Raw genomic sequence first — 22,499 nt, 5'->3', positions numbered from 1 at the left:
GCTCCTTGCCACTCTCCCACCCATTCCACTGGCGCTGACATTGATTGTTGAGTGATAAGAGTGCTGCCCTAATGACACTTTGCCCCGAGTCCCTAGTCCTAAGCGCAGAGCGCAGAGCGCTGAGCCCTGAGATGCCCTTCAGATGCTCCGTGTCTATATAATCGTACAAGTGGAGCCCATTAATGCATCAGATTACACAGTACACACACACATATATTCCAATATTCGTATATTCGTATATTTGTGCGGGTATTTACCCACTATGACCGCATAAATACAAGTGCTTTAGCCATGCTCTTAATTCATGCCATCCACATATCCACACAATCGCATTAATCATTTAATTATAGCCGCAAATCTTTGCCGTATTAACAATCAATTAATGCGAATCGATGGGCAATTTTTTCAACTCTTCCGATCTGATTATACGGCCACCACATATGCCATTGAAAAATGTACATAATTTAATCTGAAAAGTAAACTAATTAATGAACGGATTTTTTGTTGTGTGTTTATATTGTGTGTGAATATTGTTTAGTTTGTCCGTGGAACTTAACTTTAATATTCCTGCCAATTTTCGCCAGCTCACTTAAATGGAACTGGAACCCATTGTAGTGCTCGCTAATTGTGCATTCAATGGGCTTTCGAAAACAAAATGGAACACTCCATGTCCGCGATAATTCCCCTGACACCAGCTGTCATTATCATTTTCGTGCTCAATGAGATGACAACCGGCGAAGGCTCGTTGGGGAAATCCGATGGAATCCCCTGCCTCGCCAAACAAAATGAACAGCAAGCGAAACAAAGTCCTTAAATACCATTTAATCATAAAGATAATACGATCGTATAAGTCAGTTTGTGACAGTGATTTGGCGGAAGGATTGCTGCTGTTGGGCTGTCATTCGATAGTAACTGGTTTTGTTGCAAATGAAAGCCACTAAAGATGACAAGCCTAATGTTCAGTCCTCCTCCTCTATGATTCTCTGCTCAAAGAGAGCAGGAGCCTAAAAAGTGAATGAAGGAAGCTACTACAAAGGGGAGTACAAATTCAGCTCATCTAAATTGGTCTGTAATTGAGCTCGAAACAGGTAATTTTTTTTGACCCGCCTTTTGGATCTTAGGCTGCACTTCAACCACACCTCCGAGCGGATTTGTACACGCTTGGGTCGAAAAAAATGCATCAAGTCTGTCCATAGCAGGCCTGTCGCTGACAGGAGAGGAGCTCCATTCAGCCATCCCTTCGCGTGTTTGCAAATTAATAATAATAAACAGGCAACGAGCCGCCCAAACCGGCAGAAGTAAAATCAATTCGTCTCGTCGGCCCAGCGAAACCATTTAGAAATGTTGCAAAAGTGTGATTTTCAATTTAAATTAGATTACATTTAAATTCTGCATATTTGGCAGAGTTTTTAATTAAATCCGTAATTATGCAAAAACGCGCTATTCGGATCACCGCAAATGTTCATTCCGCTCAAGTAAATATGTATACGCCGTAATTAATTAATTAAAACGGAGTTCATTTTTGAAGGGAGTCGGTGACTAATACATAATTGATGCATATGTTTTTTCGCCGCAAAGGACATGCCACATTTGTTTTTATTGCTTTACAAGGTATTAAAGGCAACGCATAAAAGCCTTCAAACAATTTCACAGAATGTTGTACAAATGAATCGATACCATTATCAGGGAAACTGGAAGCCACTCGCTTTTTTCCTGGCAATATCAGATGCCAATTTCGACTCCGACTCAGGGGGCTGGCTTTTTTTGCTCTTTTGCTGGCCAGAGCAATACTTCATTCATTTATGACTTCAATCAGGCTGCGGTTCTCTCTCTCTCTCTCACTCTTCTCTGTGGCTCTATGTCTGAAAAGTTCTTCCTAATAGTTTTTCTGTGTGCGTGTGTGTGTACGTGTGCGTACATTATTGTGGCATATTGATAGAACTTTGGAGTCTTGCCACATGATTGCCACCCGTCCTCCGTTCTCCGTTCTGTCAATTGAGTTGCAATATTGCCGTTTGGTAAATTAGAAATGATTGCCCGGCACTTTTTGGATTCATTTCAGAGTCCATTCCTGTTCCGGTATCCTGTTGACGTGCAAAACAGGTTCCACATTCCATGACAGTTCCACCAGGAAAAACAAACATTTCCTGCTTCCACTTGATTGCTCTACCCTTCGAATAGTCCCAGACTCAGTGACCCCTTTCCTCTAAATCACAGCAAAAGTAGTGTAGCTTCTCAGTCATTCACTAGAAGTCATCACACGATTCGTTTGCTGAATAATTTGTTAAAATTCAAGTATAGTTTTACGTTTATTTTGGTTAACGAACGCCCCACCGATTCGCAAAATGTTTCTGCGCGAAAATACGCGGGCAGCCCGAGGCTCCACTCCCCAAGATGTCGGCACTGTGGCACCTTATGTGGCAGCCGCCAAGCGCGGTCCCTTCACCCTGACGAACCCGGTGTTCAAGCGCCGCAATCCCTACCTGGAGAGTAGCGAGGAACCGTCGGGGGAGATCCAGCACTCGTTCAACATCAACCGGAAGGCGCTGGAGAACAACCACCGGCACCACCAGCGACTGATTCCCGTGGCGGTCGGAAAGAATCAGATGCCCCAGACCCGCTCGCCTATGGTGATGAACGAGCAGCGCGAGCTGTACCGCCAGCACCGCGAGCGCCTGACGACCATCAAGGGGAAGGTGAACACCTGCCTGCCGCCGCCCAAGGTCAAGGTCAGTGGCAACGGCATGGAGCTGCCCTACATGGAGATGCTGACGGCCCTCTACAAGCGGAGCAACAACACGCTGCGGACGTTCACCCGCTCGCCGGAGCGACTGGCCGTCGGCCGCTGGCGGCACGTGAGCATGGCCCGCGAGAAGGAGCAGAAGCAGCAGGAGAAGAACAAGCAGTTCCACAAGGGCGGGCAGCTCTTCGATCCGGACGCGGGCAGATCGCGCCGCAACAAGCCGAAGGCCTCCCACACCTTCAGCTACGAGATTCCCATGCACATCCTGCATCGCTACGAGAGCCTCATGGACCAATGCGACGTGGGTAACCTCTGCAAGCTGCTGCGCCCCCAGATCTACTTCGACGTCGAGGTGCGCGACACCCGCATCCAGGGCCGGCTTATCATCCAGCTCTTCACGGAGGCCTGTCCCCAGGTGGTCCTCGAGTTCATGCGCGCCTGCACGCAGGGCAACAGCGCCGCCATCACCTTCTCGCGCACGCTCACACCCATGTGGCTGGAGGGGCGCCTGGACATGGGCCCCTCCACCGTGCTCAAACAGGATCTCAGGAACATTGAGCACGACTTCGACGTCCTCAATCATGGCGTCGATGCTGGCATCCTCTCGTTCCCCAGCCGCTATGTGCGCAGCCATCTCTGCTCCGCCATCAACTTCACCATCAGCTTCCAGCCGCTGTCGATTCTCAACGGAAAGCGGATTGCATTCGGCAAGGTGCGCAAGGGATTGCATCTATTGGAGCGCATTCAGGACGCCACCGGCCACCTGGCCACTTCTCAGGGCGTTGTCCTGATAACTGGCTGTGGCGTGCTCTGAATCATTGGTCGTTCGAGTGTAAAATTATAGGATGCATCGTCAAATTCAATAAAACATAATGTAAATTTTCCCAAAATAAAAACAAATATCAAATACGAGTAATCTGCATACATATGTCGGCTCACAGCGAATGCACTAGCTGTGTAGAGTATGTTCTGCAGACAGATCTTTGAAGCTTAACTCCTATAGCTCTCGGAAAAAGCATCTTTTACACTCCGCACATGAGTCAATTTATGACTCGAAACCGACTCGGTTCTCTCTGAGAATTCTGTCACTCTTACTGTCTCTAAAACAGCTTCACCTATGAGTGTTTCAGTCTTTACTCTTACTCCGTGCTGTGTAGAGGGATATTTACAAAATATACAACTTTTGTGCCGTAGCTTAAATTCCTTCCCCGTTGAACTTGTGAGTACTGCGGGGCATCCCGAGACGAATCTGACCTTACAGTCGGCTTTCCCAACAGTTGATTGATTGTAGGAGATGCCCGCCGACGGATTGAACAGCCCTCGGGTGCAGCAACGCAAGAGTGGAGGCGGCGGGGACGAGAAGAATAGATCGCCGTTTCCAGACAAGTACGACATGCGCGGCACACGGGTGCTGAGCATCTACAAGAGTCAGATCACCGAGATCCCCATGGAGGTGTTCGAGGAGGCGCGCCAGGAGGAGGTGAACGTCGTGCAGCTAAAGGACAACAGGCTGGGCGAGGTGCCCAAGGATCTCAACATGCTGAGCGAGCTGCTCACCCAGCTGGATCTGACCAAGAATCAGATCTCGTACATACCCACCAGCATGTCGCAGTTCTCGAAGTTGGCCCACTTCAAGGTCCCCTGCAACTTGCTGCGCGATCTGCCCATGGAGTTTGGGGGCCTGCAGATGCTCTGCACGCTGGACATCTCCTTCAATCGGTTCGAGCGTCTGCCGCGCTGTATCGGCGATCTGCAGAGCCTGGAGACCCTCTTGGCCCACGATAATCACATCAAGGACATCGATGCCAGCGAGGCGGGACTGGGTGCCCTAAAGAATCTCCAGGTACTGGATCTGAGCAACAATGATATTCGCCAAGTGCCGCCCATCCTGGGCAACCTGCAGAACATTCGTGAGCTGTATCTGATGGGTAATCCGCTCCGACAGCCGCGTCATCAAATTCTGAGCGCCGGAACGAACGCCATCCTGGCGTTCCTCCGCACTCGCATCCCCGTTCCACAGTAGTTCCATTCAAATTATATGTTGTTGTTAGTAAATAAAAGATCAGAACAAACGAACACAGTACCCCTGGGGATAGACCTCTCCACAAGTCATTGAAAAGTAGTTTCCGTAGGCAAAAGTCACACCAGAAAAATGACTGAAGAAAGAAAAGTACACACGGAACACCCAGACGCCCAGTGAGTACCGCACATGCCACACACCAAATAATAGCCGCACTACAGCCGTATCTTCATATAGTGTCGAGAGATCCTACGATGGCGATGCCTTCATCACCCATTTCGCCAAACGGGGGGCGCGCGAGATCATCATCATGGATGCCAATGGCCATACACTGCGCTCGACTGTCAGTCCGCGGCGCACCTACATGTATGTCTCCAATCTGAAGCCACTGGTGACGATGGGACACAATGTGGTGCGGGACCTGAACCCCTCCAACGACATGACATTCTTGCGCCTCCGCGCCGATGGGGGCGAGGTGAACATCACACTCGGCAAGGACTTCATTTTGATTGTCATACAACGCATCAAAAGGAAAAGCTCATTCAAATCTAATTGATAATACTCTTAAATAGTGTGTGTGTGTGTGTGTGTGCGTGTGCGTGTGCGTGGGCCTTGTTATTATCACTGTACATATACCCCCACATGGACAAAAAGACGATTAAACGGTTGGCGATTACACGGTCGAAGCTCGTTTCAAATGGAAACTGAAAGGGAAAAGCAAACAAATCAAGTATTGGCCGCATTTGCAAATACGTTTTGGCCAAATTCGGATCAGGGGGCATTCATTGTGCGCACAGTGGATAGTGGTTTGCTGGGTTTTCCGTCAATGCACCCGCCCAGCCGTATATCCATTGACTGTGGATTGCTGCATTAGGCGCCCTTTGATGAGAGGATGGCACTCTGTGCCATGTACTTGAGCCACGGAATATTTCAGCAACAAAAATTAAACGACAATGGCAATTAAATATCGCACGGCCCGCGACGTGTTGCCATCATTCATTTATTGTGGCAAAATGCAAACAATACTCGTATACTGTGGCACATGGGACCCCTGGGGCGAGACAGGAAATTGCAGAAGAACACAAAGTATTTGTATTTGTATTAGTATTTGTGTTTGTTTTGTGTTTGCCCCGTCGCTAGTACCAACACTGCTTTCGGGGGCGTTTGGCTTTCAGCAAAAGGCATTTGTTTCGCGGCTTTATGCTTTATATAGTACACATCCACACATCCTCACATCCGCCCAGCCACACATACATTTGGTCGGGAGTAACATGTGTTTGTTGGCCTTTGTTGGGCCATTTCAGTATTTAATGAGGCGCAAATATTTATGCATTTTCCTTCACAAAATCCGTTCACCAAATATGGGGTTCTTTTCAAAAATAAATACCAAACAATGGGCTCTATTCGGCTGTCAATTGTAGCTTTCAATGGCCATTCAGTCCGCCAAAAGCTACAATTACACGAATGCAACCAGTGCGACGCCAGTGCAGGGTATCGACAGGACTTGGCTATCAGATCTGTTCGGATTACTGAGACTGTTCGATTCACGTCCATTACGGTTCAGTGGAGTGCCCGGAGGACATTCTGGCAGCGCTCTTAAAGCGCCAATAACGTGATTAAGTGACCAAAACGGCAACGAGGGCGCCGAGAGAGCACATGCTGACATTTAATTTATTCGATTCGCTTTAATCCGAGCCCATCGCAGAACACGCATGCGGAATACTGCAAATTGTTGACTTTTAATGAATATTCGAGTGTTATTAATAATGAAAAAACGAATACTCCAACGGACTGTGAGTGGCCGCGCAGCGCATCGGCTTGAAGTCAACTGCGGGAGCATACAGAAACAGGGAACAGGGATCAGGGATCGGGGATCAGGCATCAGGCATCAGACGAGCCCTAAGGCCTAATTGAAATGCAGATACAGATACGCCTTCGCAGATGTCTGCATCGCATCAGGCAGCTGTCTCCCGTCCACGTCTGGCGCGAGATGAGACGTGAAATTGCATATCGTACGAGTGGCACAGTCCTGCGGCTGTTTTCATAGACGACAGACACTCGAGCATTATCAAAATGGCTGTTGGCAAATGGGGAAAACGCAATTCGATAGGAAAACATGAGACTCATTGATGCCACTCCTTTGTGTGGGCTCATTAGGATGGAATTAAAATTGGTTGCAAAGCGGATTCCAGGTCTGTCATTGGTATGCCTCCCAGCTTATCTGTGTCTATGGTAAAACCACCAAAAACGAGAAACGAAATAGCAAATACAAATTTTTGTTAAACTTTTAATTCGCTGAAAACGCAGCTGACATTAAAATTGTCAGGCAGGTCTCATAAATGATCTGTTAAGTGAGTTGCAAACTGCCTTCATACTCGTACAGTCGGACGGAATCATGTCCATTCAGCACATTCAGATGAGTAATGGTCTGCCCGGTTGGCTCATTTTGGGGCATTCATCAACATGCCCGCTCGTTCAACATGTGTTGCCCTTAATTAGTTCCATAGCGGCTATGATTAAAACTGCTGCCAAAAGTTACAAATGGGGAGTCGTTTAAGGAAGAGAAAAACATATACATACATACATATGGGACACTGATTGCCACACATTGGATCTGGGAATCAAATGAAGCGAAGAAACAGTGTCCTACCCAGTCGCAGTCACGGTGACCGCAATATTTCGTTCTTTTAACTCCTTTGCAATGCCAAAAGTAATTAAAACAAATATTTATATCGGCACCAGGGAAAATATGGCGTATGCGACGATGCATTGTTCGACTCGGTTTCATGGAACTATGTCCATTGTTTCTGGGGAAAGCGCGGAAAGACCTCCATTGTTCCAGGCAACAAAAGCCAGCTGGTATTTTCCACTCACATTTAATGAATTATTAATTTTAATTACTTTCCAATTAAACATCAATTACACAAGCTCCTTGAGCCTCCGACTTAAAGTCTGTGCATCGGCGCTGGATGTCGTGATTACAGCCAAGTGTGTCTAAGAGGACGCATCCAATCAGGCATCATTAGGACCCCTACGGCATAATCCGCATGATCCTCATGAGTGGGAGTAGTAGCAGTAGTAGTAGGAGGTGCGGGGCCATCCGTACATCAATCCACATAATTAATGAGAACTCGCTCCGGGTGCCAGTCTCTTTGCATTAATATCCGCGGCCCCGCAGTCAAGTTGAATGGCAAACACCTTCCGATTGAGCACTAATTAACAATACCCATCGCCATCCCCATCCCCATCCCCATCCCTCGTTGGCCATAATCTCTTTTGGTCTTTCGTCAAACAGGAACTTCAAAGTCTCGAATCGAAAAACGCCAAAAGGCTTACTATAATTACATGCACCGACTACACAACACGGTCCAACTCAGCCTCTGCAGCCGCCTTCGCATGCACCATGCAGCATGTGGCATGCACCTGCCGCCAAAGGCAGACAAACCACAGCAGGAGGGAGGGAGCCTGGAAAAGTAGACCATCAGAGGAAGCTCCTCTTGTTTCGTACTTGAAAACGTAACATGTGTAACCCCACCCATCCCCACCCATGCGGCTCAAAGACAAGGATTTCTCTGTCGCAGCAAAGAACCAGATTAATAATGTAATGGAAATGAGATCTAAGGAAAAGTCTGGACTTACATAGTTAGAGAGTAGGGGGAGAAGAATGGAAAGGCCTGCAGTCTCGTTGCTCTCTCCATATACCCTTTTTCAATGTTTGCAGTATTCCTATCACATTTCTTCTAAATTTGCTTCATCCATTCTCTTCCAAGAAACCTTCAACTGTTGCCTCTAATTTCTTTTGACTTTTAAACGTGCCCTGCACATCCTATGGCTGTCTTCTGTTTGTGGGCAGGGGGCTGGGTGATGGGTGATCGGGGAGGGGGGGAGGGGGGGGAGGGGGGAATGGGTTCCATGGTCCATTGTCTGCTGATTTCATGCGATTTCGGTGTGTATGGCGCATACTTCATAGCAAGTTTGATGCAACTTTCGAAAACATTTACGCCATTTTTATGTGTACGTGATAACGCATATGGCAAACGGAAAAGTTCCTCCAAACACACACACACACACACACACGCACAAGCTGAAAGGGAGAGCGGAGAAAGGGGATCCTTTGGGGATTCGGTTTATGGCTGCGGCGGGAAGCTCTTTAATTGCAGCCAAGCGGGCGATTATTTTGGAAAGTTGTTCGTTTATTTTTTTGTTTTTAGCAGCTTTTAGCGAGCGAAACAGAATCACAAATGCCGTGCACGTATTTATTAAATTCCGTTTGCACCGTTTTCGGGGTTAAACAACTTTTAAGCCCAGCTCCCGCCCCCCATTTATGTGTTCTTTGTGTGTGTGTGAATGGTGGAGGCCTATATCCACACATGCCTGCGGAGGCGTGCTTCCCTTGGCATGCCTAGTGGGTGGGTGGGCGAGTGTCTGGAGCGGAGGCTTGAGCTCCCATTCAAATTCTTTTAATCTGCATTACTATATTTGGATTATATTGAATCTGAATCAATAATTCATATTAAGCCTGATTTATGTGCCGCCCCGCGCCAAGGCAGTGCAAAAGGTGGAAGGGGGGAGGGGGAGGGGGGAGGTCTAAGGGCACGTACTGCCATTATGCAGACATAATGTTGGTTAATTTGCATCGACTGCAGCACAAAGGAGCTGCTTGTCAAAAGTTTTCACGTACAGCTCGCTGTACTCGTACGTTGTAATTGAGGGGGAATATTAAATGAAAGCTTTTCGTATGAGCAAAACGCGTGGCAGGAGGCCAAAGGAAGTGCTTTCGTTGGCCTAAGGAGCCTGTGCAGATAATACAATGCACATATTTGTGCAATGTATTTAAGTAATAATAATTAACACACACTTGAGCAAATGAAGTGAGTTTTAATTGGAATTCCAAGGGCGGAATGTCAGATATTTATCGTTGAAGTATCAACCATCTGCCAAGGCAAGCTGTCTTCAGAAATTAAATGCTTATTATTCAAAAGTAAACACACACTTCTGGCAGCCACTGTTGACACGTGAAACGACAACTTCTGGGGAAAATTCATTTCGCATTTCGTATTTCGTATTTCGTGTGCGACAGGTTGGCCTTGAATAAATTTCCACTTTTCAGTGACAGGATCAGTGGCAGGAGGACATCAATTAGCGCATCTGCTGCTTGTGTTGCGAGGCCTGGTGGCACTGCCTTTCAACGAAGTTAATTAACCCCGAACAACCCAACCAAGGCAATCTGTGGCAATAACTAGTCGATTTACGCCATTGCCTTTCATTCTTCGGCTGAATGCGCTTCATCCTTGGCTGCTGCATGGATGCTGCATGCTGGATGGTCTCTGGATCCTGCAGACTCTGCACTCGACCACAAATTCGCTCTAAGCACTTGCCATGCCCCAACAAACCAGGGCAATCAGTCAACGGGTGTGGCTCGTGCTCTGTTCCTGGCTCTGTTCCTGGCTCTGTCTCTGTCTCTGGCCCCGTCCCCGACTTGGGCGTTTTGTCAAACGGAATCAGCTTTGACCCATGTGCGAAGTGTGCTGCCGGCGGGCAAATCTTATAAATAAGCCAGAGAGCTGGTTGCATGCTGCAAAAAAGCAGCTCCTTGCCAGCAAATTTGCATCTGAAACACACACTCTGTGCCACACGCACATTGTGGCCTGTCAGCGTTGGCTTAAGGACAAAACAGGAGCAGCAACCTTATATGGTCCTTCTGCAGGAGCTGCGTGTAAATGTGCATGAAATGAAATGCATCGTCAGGCAGGAGTTGCCTCCTTTCGGGGGGTTTTGTGCATTAACACGCACGCATAGAGGACCCCCAAACACACACCCACACACACATCCTTTGGGTGAATTCCGAATCGGTGTCCTTCCTTCCTGTCCCACATGCTGCAGTGTGCGTCCGTGCCGTGTTCCTGCTCCGGTGGCTCCTGGTGGCCATTGTTTTTTATGCGCAGCCGAAATTCGGGCAGGGGAACAAGTCCTTGCAGTCCACTCCTATGCGCAGGAGGTAGGACTTTTATTTCTTTATCATTTGGCAGGCAACAATAAAGCGGCTAAAGCGCAGCGAGTTGTCATCCGCTGGTGCCAGAGCCCGTGCCAAGTTACTGCTATAACTTAAAGCCCGGATTATGCCAGGCAACGAGAGCTCCTGTGGGCGCTGTGTGGGCGGCACGCTGGGTGGTGTGAGGTGGCGTGGCATGGCATGGCGTGTCTACTGCATCAGCATCAGCAACTGCGGCTGCTGCTGGTGATGTTGCTGCGGCTCCTAATGATATGCAATAGCTCTGCCGTTCAACGCCACTAATGGAAGTAACTTGAGTGTAAATTCAAAAGCGGATTGCGGCTCTCTAATCCGGCAACTAAATTATTTATTCTGCATTTGTCTTTTGTCGATTCTCCGTCTCTTCTATGAAACATTGTAACCACTGCTGCCACTGCCACTCCCACTGCCACTGCCACTGCTGCTGTTGCTGCACTGTCCTCAAATTTCGTATGGAAATTTCGTTTATTTTAATGGCATTTGCCACGTGACCCATCGATGGGTTTCCATTGGGTTTTTACGATGATAATGGCGCCGTTAGCGCTTCCTCCGCGTTTCATTGCCATTTTCGCTGTGAATTTTAAAACAATTACGCGGTCTGGCATTTGAGTCCTGGATTCGGTTTCCTTTTTCCCCATCAGCGCAGCAGCTGGAAAGGACTTCTCCTCTATTTCCGTGTGTGTGCTTCGGTTTCGGGTTGCAGTTGCAACTCTTCGATTACGCCAGACTTAACAATACGAGGAATTAAGCGAATGTCCCCATTTTCATTACTCTGAAAATTTAAATTGGTTTTCCCACACACACACACACATAGTGTCCTGTTTCGATGGGAGAACTGCTACCTCAGCCAGTTCCAAATTCCTAATTGATTCGGACTAAATTGAAGATTTATCACCGCTTTGATAATGGAAAAACCTGAAGCTGAAGCTGAGGCCAAGGCTGGGGTTAAGTTATGAGCCACAGATAACTTAATAGTGCGGATAGGACAATCTCTCGGACAGCGCAGGGAGACAGCGCAGGGAGACAGGGAGGGAGGGACAGAGCCATCCCCCACCCGCACCCCCACCGCCACATTAGCGTACTAAATCCACTAGTCGAAGGGGCTTAATGTTTTCCAGTTCGGTTATATATCATACGGTGATTTGTGCCGACTCTCGGCCGACTCTCTGGCGACCCACAGACGGCCGACGAGGCACTATAAATCAAGGCGCGCCGCCCATATCCTTGGAGCTCTGGGATATGGCAGAAGCAGACTGTGCGACGTGTATATGCGTATGCGTGGCGAAACTTAATAAGGAATGCGACAACAAACAAATGATGCAAATAGCGACAGAGCGACAGAGTGAAAGCTGTTCTTTAAAGCTCTTCCCCGAAACATTTCTCAGTGTCAGTCCAGAGACGAAGACGTAACCATTCAGATATACAGAGGTCCGCAAAGAGATACGTATACGTACCACCAAAGAGGGAGATCGAGAGAGAGACATCAACATCAACGTCTGGCAGGCTGGCAAAACAGATGGACCGTCAGGCAGGCAGGCAGGAAGGGAGCAAGGGAGAATGGGAGGATGGGTGATGCGAGTTTTCTTTTGATTTATCGCGAATGAGTACTAAAACAAAGACGGAGGGAGCGAAACGAAACCCGAGGGATCTCTCAAACTCATCCAATTATCCTGTTAAGTTTCATTATGTCAGTGTGCTGTTTTTGGGCCAGGAAGGAAGTGCCGCCATATTGGGGGACGGGCCGGGCCGGGCCGGGCCGTTGTTCGCCATTGTTCCTGGTGCAGAGACCGAGTGCTGTGGCTGCTCTTTGGAGTGACAACATTGCGGTTTCGTGTAGATGTCATCGACGTCATGCGAGAACCGGCCGCAGGACCGGGCCCGCATCCTATCCGCCATTCTCTGTCCTGCTCTGCTCTACTCCGCCCTGTCTGATAAATTGTCAGCGTGCGGCGTCGCTTTCACATGCTTTGACTTGATTATGGCGTAACAAATTGTCGCCATTTTGCATTTCTCGCTGCGGAAAAAGGGAACGCAACGACGCGGCGAACGGATACGGAAGGCGCATCGCTCGTCGCACGCCCGCTCGACGGCTGGCTTTTGTGCCTTTCGGGGCCGAAAAGGCAATCAAATACGAACTAAGCGCGAGGCAATATTTAAGCCCCTTTCAGAGTTTTGCAGACTAGAGTTTTTCAGCCATTCTCATCCATCTTTTCAGCTTTGCGATGGATCTGAAGACTGGCACACTACTGGTTGCACCCGCCGTGAAGAACTCCAGCTGCTCGCATCCCCGCTACTCGGGCCACAACTTCATCGCGCACATCGGCATTGCGGAGACCATCGAGGCGGTCCTCATTCTGGTCCTCACACTGGGCGTCATCGGTGCCAATTGTCTAGTCATTTTTGTCATAAACAACCGTCGCTATGCCGCCTACATTCACCAACAGGTGAGGGTCCATGTCCATGTCCCTCCATCCTGTGCCTGTGCCTGTGGCAACCCCAAATAATCCGTTTATGTACCATTTAAGCCACGTTATCTACTCACCTCTCTGGCACTGAATGACCTGACAATTGGCCTGCTAATTACACCGTTTGGGCTAATGCCGGCATTGTTCCACTGCTGGCCATATGGCGAGATCTTCTGTCAGATACAGGTGAGTGAGTGAGTGAGTGAGTGAGTGAGTGAGTGAGCGAGTGTCCAACAACAGGTGGAGATGGTCGGCAATACAATAATGTGCCGTCCAGTGCGGCCAACTAACCCACTGCCACACAATGTCCTGTGATGGGTAATTAAAGGACACAGATACAGGCAATTAGGGATGCGATTTGTGCGTGCAAGCGTATGGCTTTTGGCGTTATGGTTAATACAATCAATACAAATCATACAGAAGTATGGTGCGGGTATCTGAAAGGATGAGCAAATTCCAGTGCAAGTATTTTCATCAGTTTTTCGGCGGTACTTGCGAATGCGAAAGGGAACAACGTACTATAAATTTCTATGTACTATAAATATTTTGCATTATAAAATTGAAAACCATCTAACCTCTCGCCTCTTCGCTTCCCTTAGGCCCTGCTGCGCGGGGCGCTCTCGCAGCAGAGCGCCGTGATACTCGTCTGCATGGCCGTCGACCGCTACATGTGTGCGCTGCATCCGCGGCGCTACTACCAGCACTCCAGCAAGAAGGTAAGTGTGTAGGCTGCAGCTGCAGATAAGGCACGGATCCGGGCTATCCTCGAGATAGCGATTTATCCGCAACACGAAAGGAAGCGAAGGCGAAACAAAAACGAAGCCAAAGCGAAACAAAAGCAAAACGTTGACAAAATTACAACAAATTACAAGAAATCACGCGCCAATAAAAATCAACAACAACAGCTTTCTAGGAGCCAATTACGCAGGCATAAATAAGGATAATGGGCTTTAAGCTCCTTGCCAGTCATTAAAAAAAAACAAACAAACAGACCAAGCCGAAAGAGAGATAGAGAGAAAGAGAGAATGGGAGAATGAAATAGCAAAGCCAGCAAAATAGAAACCGGAACCCAATAGACATTCGAAAAGTGTATAAAAAAGAGATAAACAAACGAAGGAGGCGAACAGTAGGGCGGGTGATTTTTTACGCGCATTGACTTTGGCTAAGTGCGAGGACCACAGCCAAGTCCGGGACCCAAGGACCCAAGGCCCCATGGACCGAAGGGCCAAGGAAAGCAGGCAAATGAAGCGGCACCTCCCACGGAAACCGCAGGCAGAGCGCCAAAGAGCCAAAGAGCAGCAAACGGGGCAGCATCCAACTCTCCAACTCTCCTTCTATTTCCCTTTTCCACTTTTACATCATAATTTATGAGGCCCCACTCTGAAAAAGAGAGGAAAAATGCTTTTGCCAACAAGCGTTAATTACCATTAAAAAATAAATAAAAAAGGAAGCCCTTAAAGCAAATACAACGATAACAAATATTTCAAGAATTTGTACAATTTTTCATAACTGTTATTCGGAAATGTGCACAAATGGAACTGCCGTCAAATGCAGTTCTTCCCAGGACTGTAATTTTTGCTCCCAATATCGTAGGCATAATAAATTTAAGGACCAGCCAATGAAATAATGTTTGTTGCAAATATTTACATACAATTTCCTTGCACTCGGAATTTTTTCGTTTCTTTTTGCTGCCTGGCATGCGAAAATGGAGCACCAAAGTGACCAAAATTGGCGCACTGCCACGCCCCGTTCGCCTTTATATGAGTTTTTCATGTCGAAAACTAATAAATGGTTCCTGAATGTTGAGGCAGAACCTAAAAAAAGCCTGCAAAAACTTTAAACCTTTAATTTTTCATAATTTTAAAAGTGCCATAAACACAGAACTTTTTGTTTGGTAAAAGAAAAACAGAATGGAAGGAACTCTTTAAATAAACATTAAGAGGCGTATTTTTGTTCTTCTCTTCGCTCTGATGAAATTTCAAGAATAGTTATCGTTTTTTCGCGTCCCAATCAAAACAAATCGAAAAGCGATGCTCGAACGGTGCTCCCGTTGGGTCTAGTGTGGCATTCAATTAAAGTAGATGTGGATGCCAAAAACTGTTTGCCTAATAATATAATTTTATTCAGTAAATGCAAGTTTCTGGTAGTTTTCGGGGTTATTCAATGTTGATATTCGGAGGTCTACAAAAGTTTTGTAAACGATAACCGGCGGTAAATTAAATAAAACAGGCCAAAGTGAAAAACGGAAAAGTTTTTTGTTCCATTCTGGCTTTTCACTCCCCGGACCCTAGATCATGGACCCTGGGTCCTAGATATTTTCGAGTTCCAGTTGTGTATTGCTGTAACAATTCTGAGGGACAGGCAAATGGTCGCCAGTTCGCTCAGTCACTCAGTCAGTTAGTCAGTCAGTTATGATTGTGGCAGCCTTTCACCAAAAGCCCCTCTCTACCTTCTGTGCCTTCTGTCCGTCGGTGTGCTCTTTGTGGCAATGTTTTTCAAGTAATCAAAAGTTTTTAATTCCATTTGTGAAATTTTTGGAAACAGTTTCGTTTGATTGAGGAGTGACCGTTGCGTCTGCTATTGAGGTTAATTATTATACAGAAACATCTCTCGCAACCGTCAGTACAAATAAAAGAGCTCCTGTGGCACGTTTTGCTGCATTGGCGAACATATTTCCATGCCACATATCCGAACCATAAAAAATGTGCATCAGAAACGTGGTCACCAGTCCAAACGTAGGAGGCTACGGGATATGAAAACAAATAGCTTAGTACACAATCTTTTTGTATATCCATGTATTTTGCAGGGTTGTGTTGCCATATTGAGCTTAACCTGGATCATCAGTCTCACGGTATTTGGCTTTCTTGTGCTGCCCAAAGGTTAGTTTATGCATTAGCCAGCCTTCTACTATGTATACTTACACACACACACACATCCGATTCTATATACCATCTACACAGGTTACTACTTCAACAATACAGGTCTAATGGCCTGCGAACCCTTCTATAGCAAGCCGTCGTATAGAATTTTATCCACATGCGCCCTCTACTTCCCCACCACCATGGTGCTGATGTACTGCTATGGGTCCAGCTTCCACATGAGCCGGTTCCGCCTGAACGATCCGACAATGCCCCTCACGGCCGCCGCCCATCATCCGCATCCGCATCTCCATCCGGCCCAGCAGCAGCAGCTCCAGCTGCAGCATCAGCATCAACACCACCAACAGCAGCAGCAGCACCTCTACCACGGCCACTCGCATCATCCGCACCATCCGCATCATCATCATGGGGCACCCGTGATGGGGCACCACCTAAGCATGGCGATGAGCATGGGTCTGGCTGGGATGCCGAGCATGACAAACAAGATTACCAAAAAGGTAAGCGTAAGGGTAGACGGGAGCCGAGTTCTGGGATTAAGTTAAGAGTAAATAAAATGAACTTTGGCTGCATAGTGGATACAAACAAATTGAAAACGCTATCAATATGCGCCCTCTAACGCCCAACCAAGCTTCTCGCCAACTCCCTCGAACGCGTACTCAGATAATTTTAATTACATTGTCCAATATTTCCAGATTGTTCCCATCCAGGAGAAGAACTCCACAGGGTCCACGTCACGTTCGATGGCCGCCATTTCTTTGGGATTCATTGTTATGGTCACGCCATGGACCATACAGGAGATAGTCACTGCATGCACTGGCTCGAAGGCAAGTGGCTCCCTATGCGTTCTCCCCCTCTCTATCGTACTTCCCTTCCTTTGATACTCGGTCCGACATACGTGGCGCATACGTAATGAATGGTGAATGTTGCGCATACGCCACGTCTGTCGCATGAGCTTTGATTTCATTCCCTCTCTTTCTGTCTGCAGTTGCCGCCGTTTCTTGATTTTGTCGTCACTTGGACAGCACTGAGCAACAGTCTATGGAATCCCTTCATGTATTGGCTCCTCAACTCCGATTTCCGCCGTCTGAGTCGTCAATTGATGCCAAACAAAGTAAGTGTCTGCCCTGGGATGGCCTCTACCCTCTGGTGTGTAAGATCTATGAAGTCTGAAAACATTTTCGCTGTCCGATGTGTGCTAGCAAAAGCTGTCATAAGTCCTGATTGATTGATTGATTTGCTTATCCCTTGCTTTCAAAACACCTAACTAAAGGCGCATCCGGGACTCTGCAGATTCCATATTTTCGGTTAGAGGGTGGGAAGTGATTCGGGGCAGCTGCATAAACTTTCCGGCAACCAGAGAAACTTCACCATAAATCTCCTGGAAAAGGTGTAAGACACAGGAAGTTCTCTCTCAGGCTCCAGCAGCAAAACATCCACCAAAACAGCAACAACAACAGCTACAGCAACAGCACCAGCACCAATAACGAACTGTGAAAAGTGATTTTGAATTATGTTCGAGAAAATCCAAAACGGCATTTACATTGTCTGACCCTCTCCCATCAACTCCCTCCCCCCATGACCCTGTGTCGTCCTGTCCATCCATGCATCTATTTGGGGGGGAAAGCGCAGTCAAGTTGCATGATTTACTTCCGCTCGAAATTGTAAACTCGGACGAAACTGGAGGTCAGTCTGTGGAAAATTTATGGCTCATATTTGGGGGCACAACCTTGCGGGAATTTTGTTGCAAGTTGCAAAATCCTTATTAATTTTTGGCATGGAAAAACTAAGCGAGGAAAATTTATGACGCACTCGTTTTCATTTTGGTTCTCGTTCCGTTCCGTTTCAGTGCTTCCCCAACGAGGAAACGCCCGAGCACAAATCAGCCTGTTGTCACATCAATGCAAACGATTTCGAAATCACAACTCTTCCTGTCCCGCCGGAGCCGCCCGCCTCCCGGCCACCCGGCAACAACGGGGGGGGTGGTGGTGGTACCAGTTCTGGGGCAAGCGGAGCACTGGGTACTGGAGCCGGTGGCATTGGCAGTTCCATTGGCGGTTCTGTGCTCGGCATCTGCGGCCGCTCCAGGGCCAACAGTTTGAGCCGCAGTGCCTCGCAGTGCATCCGGAGCACGATGGGAGGCGGACACGGCCACGTGCACCAGGCATCGGCCAACGATGCGTACCCCACCATGCGGCCCGACATCGAAGGCCTCTCCGAGAAGTACTGGGGGGAGATACTCGAGCGCACCGTCAGCTCTGGCAACCTCAACGCTATGCAAAAGAGCTTGCCCCACTTTCCCTACCACCACCACATGCACCAGCTGCACCAGCCGCAGCAGCACCATCGACAGCAGCAGCAGCAGCAACAGCAGCAGCAGTCGCAGCTGCAGACCACGTCTTTCAGCAAGGCCAGCGATCTGCAGCTGAATCTGTGCAAGGACTCCACGTCCGCCTCCGACCTGGGCAAGTTCTCCAACTCGGAGCCCAAATTGTGCGAGCACCTCTTCCACGACGTCAACTGCGCCAAGAGCAAGGCACTCGGAGCCGGCGGGGGTGGCGGCATCGGCGGCGGAGAGGCTGAGTCCAAGATGTCTGCGGGTCGCAGCATTCCGGACATTTAGTACGCAGAGGACGTCATACTCGCCAGCCAGAGGGCCCGCCAGGTCACCAAGTGCTCGCACCATCCGCTGCACCAGCAGGCCCGGCTGCACCATGGCGTCCACCATACGAGCAGTCTGCGGCTGAACCGCATCCGCGTCTCCTGCCACAGTCCGCCGCCAGAGGTCACAGCCGCCTCCTCCATGGCCGAGTATCGCAAGTGAAGACAAATCCTTTGATCGGGGGAAATGGTTTAACCATAGAATGAGTGTCTGTGTCTATCTTAAATGTCGCATGATCCTGCAAATATAATATGTGTGTCGTCTATTATGTAGGATTTCAATACAAAGATATCGTAAATATTGGCCTGCTGTAGATCCTTTGCTCTAAGAACTTTCCCATCGAATCTTCAATCGAATCAGATTGGATAGGATCGGATCGGATCGGATCGGAATCGGCCATGAAATTCAAATCTTAACCATAGTAAGTGTTCATTCAGTGTTTGTGATACCCTAAGACACCCTGCAGATAAATAAAGGTTGCGTGTTGTATGTGCATGTGTATGTGTGAGCATTAACTAAATCAAAGATATTATGTGTGTAAATTAGGTACGATTATGCTAACGTATTGTCTATGGGGCAGCCAGGTTGACTTTCAAAAGGAAAGAAAGCTGTCCAGAAGCGCAAAATGTAAACTTTACAGGAGAAGTCAGACTTTCCTCTCTCAGATACTGTACGTGTGTGTCTGTGGTGTATCCTTTCCCCCTCTATGAGCATTCGTTCCCATCTTCTGGGTCGGGCATATGAATGGATATGGATCTTAAAGCGTTGTGGTTAATCATAGTCCTAGTTCTCTAACTCCAATCGAATCGAATCTGAATACTATTGAAATTACGAGTATACTCACTGTCTAACCAATCGGAATCGGAATCAAAAACAAAATCAAATCCTAACTTTGTGATTGTCAAGAATTTAAGTTTAGTCGGTGTAAAATTATTGTTAAACCATCCTCTAATTTGTAGCTATAACGGATTAGTTAAATTAAATCAATTTACTGTCTAAGCGAACTCTAGTTTAGTCCTTATCAAATACAACAATAGATATGCATAGGATCAACGAAAGATACATAACTACGAGTATAAATGGATTTAAAGGCAATACCAAATAAATATCAAGAAAACAAGCAAAAAGTCACAAGTGGTTTTATGATTTATTTACAACGAAAATCAATATTTTTCATCTACTTTAAATAATTCTCATCTCACTTCCCCATATAAAGGAACTCGTAATCTAATATCAATTACATTGAAACCGTTTAACAAAAGGCAGCCAACAAAATGATCCCAAAAAAGTAACACAAAACAAAAAAAAAATAAAAATAAAAATCCCAAACACAACACCCACATCCACATCCATGAAAAACTTCGACTGAAACGAAGCTAAATAAATTAAAAATTATTCAAATTTGATTTTTATTGCGCCTCAAAAAACTCTCCCTGCCCCCTTTGCCCCAGATGACAGCGTGGCGGCCCAGTGATGCCCAAAATGCAAATTAATATCGCAAACTGCGTTCAAATTTTCATCTGGCCACACAACAGCGGGCGAACAAAAAAACCGACAAAAGGAGCAGCGAAAGAAGTGCAAGGGAAACGCACAGGAAAAGTTGAAAAACTAATTTTCACAAAACAATTTTCAGAAGCCGCATTCGCTCCGCTCCTCCTGCCCCAATCCCCTGGGGGCCGCGGCTTCTTTGGCAATTTGAATCTCAAACTGAATCTGAATCCGAATCTGAATCCAAATCTGAATGTGGACTCTTCTCTCATGCCCCGAAAAAATTACTCGCTCCGCTGCACTTTGTAACAATAATCGCCGGTGTTTGCCGTCTGACCACGCCTACCGGCTGCCGAATGCCGCATGCCGCCTGCGACAGCATCAGCCTGAGATTCTGCGTGAGAGTAAAAAACTTTTTGCATGAAAGTCAACTTTCCACCGCTTTCGGTCCGGTCCGCACACATTTCATGTTTTTCCTTCTCCGATTCCCATTTGCCCGCCATCAGAGTTTTCTGTATAATTTGACGACCGACGGGGATTGGATTTTGCACCATTTGGAGGCACCATTACTCGGCCTGGCCCTCCTCTCACAAGGTTTCGCTTAATTTTATTAACGCTAATTGGGGTTCATCTAATTGCGGCATAGCTTGGCACAGCATCCGACGCGTTATATCCTGTGGAGCAGTTTCAAAAAGTTTGATGACGATTTACAAACAGAGATTATACAAATTATACGAATATGCGCATATTATACGAAAACTTATCGTATATGAGGCAATAAGAGCTATACCAACCAAAGGACATATCAATTATATTGTGTAAATAACATAAATAAGCTCACATACATATATATGTATATACTGAGTACCGGGTAATAAAGTTGAGCCCCTGCAAAGGGGTTTTGATTTGATTCATTAGTTCAAGTTCAGCTGTTCGGCTACGGATCCTCCACAAATGTGAAATAGACATCTGTTGAAAACTGCGGCTTGCCATCGAATATCCAAGTTATCAAAAGAAGATATTCCCCAGTTGGCATTGGAACGGGTATTTCAACGCGGTGGAAATCGCTAACAGCCTGCAAGCCCTATAGATTAATGCATCAGAGACTGAAGATTATGAACAAACACTCAACACATACAACATAAGGACAGGTGTGATTCACTGTGGAAACATCCTTGATTAGATTCCAGACAATCTTGGCCACCGGCTGATTCCGTTTCCTCATGAATTCGCAGGCGTCAAAGGTGAAGTCCCAAAGAAATGGCTTATAGCCATTGGCCCTCTTCATCAATTTAAGTCGGAGAAAGATATTGTTTGCGGGCTGTAGGAAGGTGGCATTTATATTCAAGCTGGTCTTGTTCCGGGAGTAGGCCTTCAGGCGACAATAGTGGACCTCCACCCACGATTTGTTGTACGACGGACACTTGGCATTTGTCATTTTAACGAAGGGTGCCTCCTGAAACACGTTGCTTATTAGTTTGAAGATTATTTCCGATTAGATACGAGTATAGAACCTTACACTGCCAGTGAGGAAGATGGCAAACAAAACCATTCCAAAAGAGATTATTTTATAGTTCATTGCTTCCGGTCCGAGCTGCTGCTTACGACTACCGATAGAAGAACTTCGATGTTGATGGTTGGATACAGATTAATATGCGGAAAATTATATGAGGAAATCGAGCGAAACTATTTGTTATATGGTAATCGATCTGCTACCTAACTAACCTGGCCAATTAAACTTTGTTCAATGAACAAAATATTGCCCATAAATCCTCTTCAAATTTGAAGTGAACATTAATAGCAAACTCCGGTTTTCTATAGATATGAAAAGTATACTCTCCAGTTGGCCAGATGTGAGGTAAGAAACTCTGAAGTGCCTATGTATATGGTTCAGGCAAAGACAATATAAATAGTAAGATGAGTACAACATTTTTGAGCTCGATTTTTTGCCGCCTGTTTCTAAAACTGGCTCCAGACTGTCTAGAAAATTTCAGAGAGAGACAGCGCTCTAGAGCCAGCACGATTCTCATACATGTAAGGTATGCCTGCTTGAATTGGTTTTTATGACGGCGCTGTCGAAGCATACGACACTTACTTTAGAATTCATTTGGGACTATGGAACTATTTAAAGACGCTTTCCCACAATTCAATAAATTATATCCTCCTATATCCATTAATATACAATAATAAAATACACTGCCGATCAATAGAATA

At 46.8% G+C, this 22,499-nt stretch overlaps 5 protein-coding genes across 5 annotated transcripts in view; 4 read left to right on the top strand and 1 right to left on the bottom strand.

Moving 5' to 3' along the window:
* Nucleotides 1–19,936, top strand: part of LOC4805599 (beta-3 adrenergic receptor) — a 55,994-nt gene extending 36,058 nt beyond the window's left edge. Inside the window, exons 2-9 of the mRNA XM_033377922.1 lie at nt 13,010–13,238; nt 13,320–13,445; nt 13,859–13,975; nt 16,066–16,138; nt 16,220–16,635; nt 16,831–16,962; nt 17,124–17,249; nt 17,985–19,936. Coding sequence (XP_033233813.1) covers nt 13,010–13,238; nt 13,320–13,445; nt 13,859–13,975; nt 16,066–16,138; nt 16,220–16,635; nt 16,831–16,962; nt 17,124–17,249; nt 17,985–18,758 — 1,993 coding nt within the window. The 3' untranslated portion in view covers nt 18,759–19,936. The remainder of the gene's footprint in view (nt 1–13,009; nt 13,239–13,319; nt 13,446–13,858; nt 13,976–16,065; nt 16,139–16,219; nt 16,636–16,830; nt 16,963–17,123; nt 17,250–17,984) is intronic.
* Nucleotides 2,216–3,652, top strand: LOC4805602 (uncharacterized). The gene has a single exon (XM_001361942.4). The coding sequence runs from the start codon at nt 2,346–2,348 to the stop codon at nt 3,555–3,557; it is 1,212 nt and encodes a 403-aa protein (XP_001361979.1). The 5' UTR covers nt 2,216–2,345; the 3' UTR covers nt 3,558–3,652.
* On the top strand, nt 3,809–4,826 carry LOC4805601 (leucine-rich repeat-containing protein 40). The gene is made up of 2 exons (XM_001361941.4): nt 3,809–3,962; nt 4,021–4,826. The coding sequence occupies exon 2, from the start codon at nt 4,038–4,040 to the stop codon at nt 4,764–4,766; it is 729 nt and encodes a 242-aa protein (XP_001361978.3). The 5' UTR covers nt 3,809–3,962; nt 4,021–4,037; the 3' UTR covers nt 4,767–4,826.
* On the top strand, nt 4,816–5,445 carry LOC4805600 (dynein light chain roadblock-type 1). The gene is made up of 2 exons (XM_001361940.5): nt 4,816–4,939; nt 5,001–5,445. The coding sequence occupies exons 1-2, from the start codon at nt 4,896–4,898 to the stop codon at nt 5,317–5,319; spliced, it is 363 nt and encodes a 120-aa protein (XP_001361977.3). The 5' UTR covers nt 4,816–4,895; the 3' UTR covers nt 5,320–5,445.
* A 1,286-nt stretch (nt 19,937–21,222) lies between the features above and the next one.
* LOC117183539 (uncharacterized) lies at nt 21,223–21,864 on the bottom strand. The gene is made up of 3 exons (XM_033377663.1): nt 21,805–21,864; nt 21,424–21,741; nt 21,223–21,369 (listed from the first exon to the last, which is right to left on the bottom strand). The coding sequence occupies exons 1-3, from the start codon at nt 21,862–21,864 to the stop codon at nt 21,223–21,225; spliced, it is 525 nt and encodes a 174-aa protein (XP_033233554.1).
* Between the last annotated feature and the right edge of the window lie 635 nt (nt 21,865–22,499).

This window comes from Drosophila pseudoobscura, chromosome 3 (genome assembly GCF_009870125.1).
Source record: "Drosophila pseudoobscura strain MV-25-SWS-2005 chromosome 3, UCI_Dpse_MV25, whole genome shotgun sequence".
Lineage (NCBI taxonomy): Eukaryota > Metazoa > Arthropoda > Insecta > Diptera > Drosophilidae > Drosophila > Drosophila pseudoobscura.
Note: the sequence above shows the minus strand (reverse complement) of the source record. Positions and strands in the feature narration are given on the sequence as shown.

Bases quoted from the DNA above. Each gene is read 5' to 3' on its own strand.
- LOC4805602 (XM_001361942.4), top strand. From the start codon at position 2,346: ATGTTTCTGCGCGAAAATACGCGGGCAGCCCGAGGCTCCACTCCCCAA.
- LOC4805601 (XM_001361941.4), top strand. From the start codon at position 4,038: ATGCCCGCCGACGGATTGAACAGCCCTCGGGTGCAGCAACGCAAGAGT.
- LOC4805600 (XM_001361940.5), top strand. From the start codon at position 4,896: ATGACTGAAGAAAGAAAAGTACACACGGAACACCCAGACGCCCA. The intron at 4,940-5,000 runs GTGAGTACCGCA...ATCTTCATATAG, and splicing joins ACGGAACACCCAGACGCCCA to TGTCGAGAGATCCTACGATG.
- LOC117183539 (XM_033377663.1), bottom strand. From the start codon at position 21,864: ATGAACTATAAAATAATCTCTTTTGGAATGGTTTTGTTTGCCATCTTC. The intron at 21,742-21,804 runs GTAAGGTTCTAT...AACGTGTTTCAG, and splicing joins CCATCTTCCTCACTGGCAGT to GAGGCACCCTTCGTTAAAAT. The intron at 21,370-21,423 runs GTATGTGTTGAG...ATTAATCTATAG, and splicing joins ATCACACCTGTCCTTATGTT to GGCTTGCAGGCTGTTAGCGA.